Source organism: Uloborus diversus, chromosome 6, assembly GCF_026930045.1.
Source record: "Uloborus diversus isolate 005 chromosome 6, Udiv.v.3.1, whole genome shotgun sequence".
In the NCBI taxonomy this organism is placed as follows: domain Eukaryota; kingdom Metazoa; phylum Arthropoda; class Arachnida; order Araneae; family Uloboridae; genus Uloborus; species Uloborus diversus.
Window position 1 is genome coordinate 10,475,974 of NC_072736.1, and position 12,716 is coordinate 10,488,689.

Below are 12,716 nucleotides of genomic sequence, written 5' to 3' on the forward strand. Positions count from 1 at the left end.
TGAATTCATTTATTTATTTATTTTTTTGATAAAATGATATTTTTCCAATCGTCTCAGATTTGAAATTTGCAGCAATAAAAATTAATGAATCGTGTAAAAAGAGCAAAAATAGGGGAGAGTACTGTACCTTAGCACACTTTTACCTTGGGACATTTCTAACTTCTAAGAATCTATTTTTAGAGCCACTAATTGGTGCCATAGTAACAATGAGCATCAAAACAGTTCAATTGATAACCTTGTGAGAGAAGGAATATTTCGTGACTCCAAAATTAATATTTTCTTCATTTTTATCTCATTTTCTGTCTTTGTATTTGTGAAACTAATCAACTGAATTATATTTTGTTATAAAAGAGAAGTACTTTAAATATTTTGGTTATGAGAAAATAATGATAGTGCATCTAGATTGACCGCTATTTTGGCTTTTTTAAAACCTCGTCTTGATTGTACCTCGGGACAGCCAAACATATTGTACCTTAGGACATGTCTCATGGTGCAACATATGCATGATTCTTAATAATTAAGATATGTTTAAGAGCATGGAACAATCTCTTGGTTATCAATGGTCTCCGCCCTCTCAAGTGACGTATGTCACCTGACAATGAAGTTTCAAATTGCTACACAAACCCATTTGGGGGGGGGGGAGTTAACAAGAACTATAGACTCTATTTTCTGTCAGACAGTAGCTTCGTCTCCCTGTCCTGAATCGAAATCTTAGGTTGGAAAGGGCTACGAGAACTATGGACTCTATTTTCTGTCAGACAGTAGCTTCGTCTCCCTGCCCTGAATTGAAATCTTAGGTTGGAAAGGGCAACAAGAACTATAGACTCTATTTTCTGTCAGACAGTAGCTTCGTCTCCCTGTCCTGAATCGAAATCTCAGGTTGGAAAGGGCAACGAGAACTATGGACTCTATTTTCTGTCAGACAGTAGCTTCGTCTCCCTGCCCTGAATCGAAATCTTAGGTTGGAAAGGGCAACAAGAACTATAGACTCTATTTTCTGTCAGACAGTAGCTTCGTCTCCTTGCCCTGAATCGAAATCTTAGGCTGGAAAGGGCAACGAGAACTATGGACTCTATTTTCTGTCAGACAGTAGCTTCGTCTCCCTGCCCTGAATCGAAATCTTAGGTTGGAAAGGGCAACAAGAACTATGGACTCTATTTTCTGTCAGACAGTAGCTTCGTCTCCCTGTCCTGAATCGAAATCTTAGGCTGGAAAGGGCAACGAGAACTATGGACTCTATTTTCTGTCAGACAGTAGCTTCGTCTCCCTGCCCTGAATCGAAATCTTAGGCTGGAAAGGGCAACGAGAACTATGGACTCTATTTTCTGTCAGACAGTAGCTTCGTCTCCCTGCCCTGAATCGAAATCTTAGGTTGGAAAGGGCAACAAGAACTATGGACTCTATTTTCTGTCAGACAGTAGCTTCGTCTCCCTGTCCTGAATCGAAATCTTAGGTTGGAAAGGGCAACGAGAACTATAGACTCTATTTTCTGTCAGACAGTAGCTTCGTCTCCCTGCCCTGAATCTAAATCTTAGGTTCGAAAGGGTCTCTAGTCCTCAGTAAATCACACAATATCAGATTTTGTGTAATCTTTCCTATTACGTTCAGTTCTCTCTTGGTGCAAGTTTTGACAAGGTAGTAAACCTATGTATCAACCATGTTAAGTTGCTTTATGCATTCTTATAAAAGCCTTTATGACTTATATCTCACAGGGGACTTTTCTGAGCGGTGGACCCACGCAAAGGTCCTTGTGGACTCCCGCGAAAACAGCCGAGTGATGTTCGAAACTGTCCGACCCATCGACTTCAGGAGCGCTGTCTGCTTGGACGATGTCTCATTCGAAAATTGCCCGCCTCCTGCCCGAATAGACCCTGTAGAAGGCACTTGCAGTGGTCTCGAGTTCCAGTGTAGCAACGGAAAGTAAGAGATGATTTTTATAAGCCCTCAGATTCAAAGGAAGAATAAAATAACTGGGGTTCAATCAAACGATAACGTAACGAAAGAAAGAGAGATTTGCATTTAAATAATGTGCTCAGGAATTTGATCGCTTAACTGTGTTAAGTTATCCTAAAAATTTACCCTAAAAAACATTTCCGGGGCCGTGGTAGCCCGATCGGTAGAGTGTCGGATTCGGGGCCGGAGGGTCCTGGGTTCGAACCTCGATGGTCGAAGACCCACCGTCGTCATTAAAGGGGGCGACGTTAAATAGGCTCGTGGTCTCAATGTCCTCCAAGTGAAACGATACCTCTGGGGGTGCTAGCACCAGGTAGCTATTAGCTCCTGGACTAGTTCTAAATTCTCATTAACTGTTCGATCCGGTGATGGCGCTGCCATCTATCTGTGTATAAAATAATGGAGGCAAGGCACTTAGTATGCAGTCCTTGACATAAATACAGTTTAGTCAGTTGTGACTCTGAATAGGAATAGGAATAGGAATAGGAATAGGAAAAACATTTCCATCGGTTCTTAAATGTTCCCGTAAAGTAGAACTTGCGTGTTGATTATTTTACAGAGAAAGAGAGATTTTACTAGCTGCTTGTCCATCCCTTTTATTGTTGCTAGTCTTTTGGCTATTAATTTTTTTTACGGAAAAAATCTGCATAGCTCGAGTGAACATAAATAAATAAAAAAAAAAATTGCCTATGAGCTACCGCTCCAAGAGAAATGCATCACCTGTTATGTGACAGTGAAAAAAAGCGAGTGATCTCTGCAGATTACTTCTGGGGGTTCTAAAATAGAATAACATATTGTAACAGATCCGGTGCGACTTCCAACTTTCTTGAAAGGACGACACAGTTCTTGATTAAAAACACAGGAAATTTATTTACACTATGTACAGGAAAGATTGTCAACAACTGCTAAATTACTCATGAGCATTTAAGCAAATATCACTCAACACCGTAAACTCAACGGTTACACACGTATTTACTTCCAAATACGAAAAACAACACAGCGAAATGCCTCGCAATAAACAGAGCTAATACCCTCTCAGTACAAATTCTCAATCGAAACTCTCGTTTTATCATGCGGGACGCTTTTTATAAACATCGAAAAGTTTCCACAATATTCCAAATGCTTCTCGAAAATCGTAGACCGTTATTTTATTTCTTTCATTCACAAACCTTATCAATGAAAAAAAGGGGACCGTATACTTCAGCCGAATGTATAGGGACTGTATATTCATTACGGGAAACTATTTACAGGTTACGTTACTACAATAATTACTATTTACAGAATTTGTAACAATATGTTGTAGTACAATGTCTCTGAAGGAAAAAAAAAACAGATTATTTGTGAAAAAAATCTGTTACCAGTGAGATTTTCTCGTAAATTAGAATGAAAACATCAATTGTAACTGTCGTAATTAACTATAAATACATAGATACCATTCACTCACACATCATTTGTTTCATCTACGCATAATTTAAGGGGAGTCAGTACCCTAAATACTTTCAAAAATTTGATTTTTTGATTTTTATATATGTTGAAACTCCATTTTAATACCGTTTTGATGATACAAACATCTTGAACGTGCTCATATTAGAAGTAAGTTAAAATAAGCTTTAAAAAGTGTAAAACCTATTTTGATGAGGTACGATTTTCCCCTTTAAATTGCAATATCTCGAAATGGTATTTTTTAAACTAAATGTTCCTTTTTCTCAGAAACTAAATTGTGTTAGGCTTTGAAATTTTTACCACCTGTTCCATACATCTAACTGCATATACAGAAGTAAACTTTTTCTCATATTCGAAAATTATTTTTTTTACAAAGCTGATTTTGTGTGGCAAAATGGTATTTTTTGAAACAAATACAGTGATTACACGTTAGAATTTTTTACAAAAAAACTAAGTGTTCTTCCTGTAAAATTGTACTTCAGTACAGAAAACAGAGTCTACTTGAGGTACAGAAAAAATTTCATACTTGTATCTTTAATAGATTTTCAGAAAAAGGTACATGAACCTGTGCAAATTAACATTGACGGTATAGGGGGTACTGACTCCCCTTAATCATTCATGCATCATTATCAATGCATCATCAGACAAACATTTATTTTCAATTCCTACAGCATGAAACTCGACAGCTACTACATGACATCGTCAATAACATTACGAAAAATAAGTACAGTCGAGTCCCGACTTACGCGAGGGATGCGTTCCAAGACTCCTCGCGTAAGTCGAAATTTCGCGTTGTGGAAAAATATGCGTATACAAATTTTTTAGAAGCATACCAAATACTTTTAGACACTTATCAACACTTCAAACTGCTTTAAAGCATTCCTCAACTGTACACTACAGTTTCTTACATAAAATCTGAACTTTTTAAAAAATAAAAAAATTTATTCAAGATGAAATACTAAGATGCACAAAATGAATGATCAACGGAATGGAAAGACATAAAATAAAACAACACGGGTATGCACAGTATGTAGCGATAATAAAATGTTGCACTATAATAGTACTGTACATTATACAGTAACATATTTATTAGTACGCATGGAAGATTCACTCATATTTATTATTGCGCTACCGTCGACGTTTTGTAATTGTTCAAGTATCTCGAGAATGTTAGCTCCCTCCCCCCTCCTTTTTTTAATCAGAAACTTTCTTTTTCTTCCAATTTTCACAAAGTTTAGATGAAGGTGCCACTAAGGTACCATTACATTTCATCAACTTTAATATTTCAAATGAAAAAAAATTAAATAAATGAATGATGCTGAGTGACTAACAACGCGATGCGTAGACTCGTTTGATGTGGAAACTTTCGCTGTAAGTGATGCCTAAAGGGATGTAATAGTATTCACGAAACCAATATTTAGTGGCTAATAACGAAGCCGATACTTCCTTCTAAAAAATTCGTATTATAGACGAAAAATTCGCGTTAGCTATAAAATTCGTAACTCGTGAAAAATTCGCGTTAGTATATCCATTTCGCGTAAGTCGAATCGCGTTGTAGCGGGAGTCGACTGTACAACTGAAACTATGCTCACCCACTGTTGCAACCGGGGTTCCGTTTCCTCACACAGCTTGGCAGAAGTCCCTTCTAGATTCAAGACTCATATGTTTTTGTGTTATAGATGCATTGAAGAGAACCTGAGGTGCGACTACAAGAACGATTGTGGCGACGGCAGCGACGAACGTGACTTCGTCTGCGACGTGTACAGAGGAAGGTGCAACTTCGAAGGGGTCCCCTGCACAGACTGGATCTTAGAAGCCGATGGTAATCTTGCCTGGCAGATTCAGAGCGCCAGGAACTCTTTCTTCAGCAACGTGCCGACCAAAGACCACACCACTGACAGCAGCGACGGTAATTATTAGCCTTGTCTATTTGTGTAATACACGTAAAATAAGAATAAAAAGCAGCGACGGTAATTATTAGCCTTGTCTATTTGTGTAATACACGTAAAATAAGAATAAAAAGCAGCGACGGTAATTATTAGCCTTGTCTATTTGTGTAATACACGTAAAATAAGAATAAAAAGCAGCGACGGTAATTATTAGCCTTGTCTATTTGTGTAATACACGTAAAATAAGAATAAAAAGCAGCGACGGTAATTATTAGCCTTGTCTATTTGTGTAATACACGTAAAATAAGAATAAAAAGCAGCGACGGTAATTATTAGCCTTGTCTATTTATGTAATACACTTAAAATAAGAATAAAAAGCAGCGACGGTAATTATTAGCCTTGTCTATTTATGTAATACACTTAAAATAAGAATAACAAGAAGTTCCGTCTAGAACTAGACGAGCCTACTTTCCCGTATACCCATACTACTTTCTAGTACCTGATCAATATTCTCAAAAATAGCTAAAATCGCAAATTTTTTCAAACATATTTTTTTTAATATTTTAAGCTGATTTCTAGGAATAAAATATTCCTTACTTTTCTTCAAAAAAACGAACAAATAAAATAGCAGCACCTTTTAAACAAAGCAGCTAATACACTTCTTTCCATTCAAAATTTTTTTTAACAGCTTTCAAAACGAAAAAATAATAATAAGTTCATTAAAATAAGTACATCATATAAAAAAAAATCGTTTCTTTTTCCCCTGTTGCCGAAAATAATTTTTTAAACGAATTAATGCACTTACCAAAATAAAAAAAAAACAATAAAATGTCAACTTAAAGAAATAATTTTCATTGTCAAAAAAAAAAAAAAATCGTCTGCGCATATTTTTCGAGTTTATTCACCGAAAACTAAATACCTAAATTAAAACTTTAGCGTGAAAATAAAAACAAATCATATCAACAATAATTATTTCACAGTTAAAACCACAGCAGCGGAGTCGGAGTCGGAGTCAATCTCATTTTGGGATAAAAGAGTCGGAGTCGAATATCCAAGAATCGGAGTCAGTCATTTGTCCTCCGTGTATAAATGTTTGCCAAAGCTACGAAGTCAGAGTCGAAGTCGGGGAGTCGGAATCCGATTAATTGTCGGGAACAGGAGTCAGAGTCGGTGTCAGGTCCCCCTAAATTCTCGGAGTCGGAGTCGGGAGTAGGTCGTCAAGAGCTATTTCCAACAAAGTTTGTTTGAAGTAAATCCGCCTTCAAGTACGGAATCTACATTGACTTTCAGTTTCCCCGTAGGCGCTAATGTTAAGGGATTTGAACTGTTCAAAATTGAACGGAAAATTGTTCAAATCAAAAAGATATCTTATATACAAGTTTTTTATCAAAAGCTTTTTCCTACAAAGTTTGTTTGAAGCAAATTCGCCTCACAGTTCGGAATTGCTTTGAATTTTCCCGTAGGCGCTAATGTTAAGTTTTTTTGAACTGTTCAAAATTGAACAAAAAATAGTTCAAATCAAAAAGTGAAATATGGGAATGAGGTGTCCTCGCCGAGATCTTTCGAACAAAAAAAAGTTTGTTCGAATCGGACTATTCATTCAAAAGTTATTAGGGGGGGGGGACAGACAGACAGACCGACAGACAGACAGACCGACAGACATTTTTCCCCATCTCAATACCCTACTTTCCAATTTTTAATTTTTCAATATTTATTTAATTATTTTATTTATTTTTGACTTTTTTTTGTTTCTGACGATATTTTTAAGATGCATTAAGCCTTCTTTCATGCTTTTTTCTTCTTTTTCTGACTTTTACTGGGAAAGTAGGCTAAAAAGCAGCGACGGTAATTATTAGCCTTGTCTATTTATGTAATACACTTTAAAATAAGAATAAAAAGCAGCGACGGTAATTATTAGCCTTGTCTATTTATGTAATACACTTAAAATAAGAATAGAAAGCAGCGACGGTATTTATTAGCCTTATCTATTTATGTAACACACTTAAAATTAGAATAAACTTTATTCCACAAGTTCATCACGAGTATTGTTCGCTTACCAGGAGAAGGCTCTTGGCCCCGCCTGTCTCTCGTGATGTCCGTAGATTCTATTTCGCTGTTTTAGGGGTAAAGCTTTATCATCCATTCATTTTGCCATAGAAGCAGCAGTTTTAAATTTTAAGAACAACGAAAGGAACAGCTGAGAAATTAAGCAAGACACATTAGAGGACGCTAAAATCTTTTTGATGATTGAACAGGACTCAACTTAAGCCATGGTAAACGGCTACCCTAAAAGGTAGCTGGTTTGGTAAGGACATGTGCTGGTTGATTCTAGTTCCTATCTTGCTCAATCTGAACGCCGCTTAGAACTACATGCTAAAACATAAAGAGTTAAAGAGATAAGTTTTCAGAATTATTGTGTTTCATTTAGTCATATGTGTAGACCCTTTTTGCTTTAAATAAAAGCAGTTCAATCTCGATTTTCAGCACGGAGGAGTACGTTTTACCCGACTGCGCGTGCGCAACCCCAAGGAGGGTAATGTGTTTATAAGTCTATATATGTATGTTTGTTCCTATGTGGCGTTGTAAGGGCTAAACGCCTTGGCCACTTTTTGTAATTCTTACGTCATTCGATTTGTCTTAACCTTGGGAGTATCACTAAACACATGACAGTAATCAAAATTCACCATATCAACAACCAGTTGCCATTTTGACAGTTCGGGATCGTGTCGCACGCTACCTGCATGCGACACAGCGTGCGACAAATGCTTTCACTGCCTGAATTTTTTGTTTACTAAGTCTAATAATTGGGGCTTCAGTAGCCGAGTGGTCTAAGCGATTAATTCTCACACTTGAGGCGGCGGGTTCGACTCCAACCTTCGCTTCGGAGGTACTTTCCCATCTTTCTGATGTAAATTCGTTCATGTGTTGTTTATAAGTATTCTGTACTGTAGTAAAAATTATATCATGCATAAGGGAGACAAAATACTCAGATTGTAGTCCTCATCAAAATAAACCAGTGCAATAAGCACCAAAAGAAAGAGAGTCTACGAATTCGAAATTCACCTTCAGCATCAGCATTTGTTTTTGACGTTATTCAAGGGACTGAGTTTCGCGACGTGTACTTTCTTGTCGGGATTTTTTAGTTTTGCGAGAAAGATATGACTGACGATGTTTCCTAGCTCGTGTCATCATGATATACAGGCTGTTTATATAGCTGTGCTATGGTTGACTTAAGTTCCCGCATTTTTGCTGAAGGTCAGGCACATGTAGCTTTAAGACTAGTTAGGTCCCTAGAGGGACTAATTATCAGTAGTTTAAAACACCGTAAGTTACTTAATAAACCTCACGATACAAACTCTCTCAATGAAATGACAAGATTGTGAAATGTACCGTCTTATAATCATAATAACTAAGTCAATAAAAATTAGCTAAAAAGTGTGAAATAAAAAATTATTAAATAAAAACAAAAAAAACCCGACTGCGTAAAAACCAAAAAAAAAAAAAAAAAACTAAAAAGAAAAATGCATAAGCCCAGTATTTTAGAATGTTATTAAGTATTACTGAATAACTTCAAAATTGAAATAAATTTACAATCGTACACAGATAAGACAAATCATAAACTTAAAAGCAGAATAGAAGGATCAACAGTCGGGGCTCATTCAAATTTTACGGGTTCCTTGATTTAGAAAGGAATGGGCCCCAACTGTTGATCTTTCTATTCTGCTTTTGAATTTATGATTTGTTTTATCTGTCTACGATTATAAAACTATTTCAATGGTGCTGTTATTCAGTAGTACTTAATATCGTTCTAAGCTACTGGGCTTATACATTTTTCTTTTTAATATTTTTGGTTTTTACACAGTCGGGTTTTTTGCTTTTATTTAATAATTTTTTATTTCTGCTTTTACTTTGATTCTTTACATCTTGCAAACTAAGTCAAACTGTTTACTTCTTGAATTAGAAAACGTTTTCATTTCCTGAGTAGCAGAAAAGTGTGAAGTACTTTAGAATTACCTTAATCTTAATCGGCTATAAGCACTTTACTTTCCCTCAACAAAGAATTTGCACTTTTTGGTATAAAATCTCCTGTCAGGGCAGTTAAAAACAGCAAATGATGTATTTTTGAAATCATTTAATGTTAAGGAGTAGTTCTGATGTATAAGTTTTACTGTTTCAGGTAAATACCTCACCATTATTCCTATCTCATACGATAAAAACGCAAAACCAGCTGTTCGTTCCAAAACTTTGGATGCCCTGTCAACGGATTGCAAAGTAAGTGCTATGTTATGTTCATTGTTTTTGTCACAAGATGTGAACAGTAATTTGTTTTTGATGATGGAGAATTAGTAGCAAAATATCGTATTGAATTTAAGCCATAACTTAGTGTTTTAGAATAATGGGGTCGTTTCCAAAATTTCGAAAGTTTTTTTTTCTGAAAGAGCATGCTTAAAAACATAGGATCTGACCATTTTATAAATAATTTGTTTAAGTTTAATATTTTTTTTAAAAAATACTTAAATCGGTGAGCTTTCATTGTTTATATTTCTTGGCGATGACATCACAAATGATGAAATGCCATTCTGCGTTGCCACTCGCAGAGCTAAACATTTAATTCGCGTCTTTACTCACGTGTATTGGCAACGATATGGTTGATAGCAAGCTTGGAGTGCATTTTTAATTCGCTGCTTGATTATCATAACGTGGAAACGTAGTAGAAAGATGCGCCAAAAAGCATCATTTGTGACGTCATAAAGACCACGCCTTGTTTGAAAAATCGGACATTTAAAAAAATTCATTTAAAAAAATCTGCTGGGAAAATGAAAGTATTTTCTGGGCCCATGTTATTATTATTATTTTTTTGCTCATTCTATCCATTTTAATGACTAAAAGTAGTATTTTTGACTGAAGGAACCCACTCCATTGTATTTGATGAAATAATAAATTAAATGATAATAATAAAAATTTTCTATAAAAATAAATTCACATAAAAATGTTTGTATTATGCAAAATATTTGTTTTAATGAAAAAAACATTATGGTACAGTCCGAAAATTTAAAAATAAACTTTAAAAACCTAAGTGAGAAACAAGTTATATCGAACTCAATTTTATTTACGCTTAAAATTGTTTCAATGTTGTAATGAAATTGAGGCTAATTGCATTTATATGTTTCCCAGAAAATCCAAAGCTGCTTTTTATTGGATTCGTTAAAAAAAAAAAAAAAACATTAAACTTCCCAAAATATAAGTGAAAGTAATAATGCTAATTACAGTAAACTAAGCAATGACGTTGATCATTTGTTACCATGGCAGTGTTCATTTTTTGACCATGTTTCTTTCTTTCCTTTTTTTTTTTTTTTTTTTGCCAGAATCGGGATTAATCATAAAACTTTGCCAGTGCAAAATGCATCATTCAAGCTTCATGGAGTAACTATCTTTTCCTTATTTGAGAAAGGTCATTTGTTAAGGGGTCGTAAATCAGCAAAATAGAAAAACAGAGTTGACTACTGTTATAGTTTTAACTGCACCTTTATTATTGTTATGGTTTTTTTTAAAACCTTTTAATAGTATGGCAGAGCTACTAACACACTAGCTATTAGTAAAATGTGCATAGTAATCTTTCCAGAAATTCACGATACTGTTAAAAAATGAAGAATTTTTTTTAATGAGACCAAAGAATTTTTATTGGTCAGTGTGTTTATTTAAAAAATGAACTGGTATGGCTTAAATAGTTCTGCTTTGGATCGTGCTTGAGGGTTTTTAAATGAGTGGTGCAGCAGCGCAGCAAATGAGCATGTTTGACCTGTGGGTAAGTGCGGAATCTATTTACATGAATGAGAAATTTTTACGTAAATATTTACGCTTTTTCCCCAGCATTTTAAATTTTGGGTTTTGATTATGAAAAATTCGAGCATGAGGAGACATTGTGAATCATAATATGAAGTATCAGCATTTTAATCAAATATTTTATATTAAAAAAAGAATGTACCTGCTGTTGGCGCTTGATACTTAGTATTATAAAACCTAATGGTTTCTTACATTTAAATATGTCACAAAAATCTTGGACTATAGTGGAAATAAGTTGAAAAGTATTTCATCTGTGCAAAAGGATTGAGCAAAAATAGAACTTTTCCAATCGTTTTAGTTTTGGAATTGTATAAATGGAAGCTACCGTTTCCAATTTATCGAAGATAAAGTGTTCTACACCTTATTTTGAAAGAAAAGAGAAAGAAAACAAAAGCATCTGTTCGCTCACTGAAATGTTCTCAAACACGGGTTAGACTAACGTAACCTAGACTTTTTTTTTTGATATTGGTTAAGGAAAATAAATTCATTCACTTTCAATTACCAACGTTTTACCAACAACAACATGCGGTGTAATACTTAAGTGGTTAACTGAAACATTTGGTCAACTCATAGAGATTGATTTATATGCTATAGGACTAATTCTGTGCCCGAAAAATGAGGTCAACCCAGACAGGTGAACCACTTGCATGGGTGGTGAACTTTGCAGGATTTCCTGCGGTAACCAATCATACTAAATGATCAAATAGTTTAATGTGGACATTAGCACTTGTTGAAATTTATATGGGGAGTAATATCTCTACGCTATCTTTAACAGGTGCGTTTCTGGTACAATCCTGTTTTTGCCCAACACTCTGTCAACGTGTACAAGCGTGTCAGCTACAACAAGGGAGGAATGGACTTTTTGCAAGGATTCAGCAGCGACGTCTTCAACTACTGGCACCGAGCCGAGATAGAAGTCCTGAGCGGTGGAAAAGACTTCCAGGTAAGGTTATTTCTTTAAACACCACACTTGTTGAATGAAAAGGAATTCAAACATTTCAAAGAGTTCTGGATCATAATGTCCAGATATATAGGATGAGCCAAGCGATTGATCTTTTTAAAAATAAATCTATTTCAATACTAGTGCTACTCGCACGGCTTTGGCCGTAATGGAAAAATTAGAAGGTCTTTTGGTTCACCTGTATATTTACAAATAATGTATGGTGAATTTTCTCGCCAATTGACTTGTACCCATGTTACGGTTCCACGTTATGATAATTTCGTATCTCGCCAATTGGCTTGTGCCCATGTTACGGTTCCACGTTATGATAATTTCGTAATTTACTCGTCTATCTTATGATATTCTTCTTAAAATTGGAATAAAAAAAGAACCATATCGAATTTTCGAAAAATCGCTTCGAGGTGCACACCCCCATGCTTATGCCAAATTTCATGAAAATCGGCCGAACGGTCTAGACGCTATGCGCGTCACAGAGATTCATACATCCAGACATCCTCCGGGCATCCAGACATCCAGCCAGAGATACTTTCAGCTTTATTATTAGTAAAGATTACCATAAGTTATATAAAAAAGTTGATATAACCATGAGATATACACTAAATACAAGCAACCTAACATCTTGAGAG

The 12,716-nt window shown here is 35.4% G+C and overlaps 1 protein-coding gene across 1 annotated transcript in view; it reads left to right on the top strand.

Moving 5' to 3' along the window:
* The window catches only part of LOC129224200 (MAM and LDL-receptor class A domain-containing protein 2-like), a 150,054-nt gene that overhangs the window by 94,162 nt on the left and 43,176 nt on the right, over positions 1-12,716 (top strand). Inside the window, 4 exon segments of the mRNA XM_054858617.1 lie at positions 1,713-1,920; positions 5,076-5,305; positions 9,463-9,557; positions 11,905-12,072. Of these exon segments, the coding sequence (XP_054714592.1) occupies positions 1,713-1,920; positions 5,076-5,305; positions 9,463-9,557; positions 11,905-12,072 (701 nt within the window).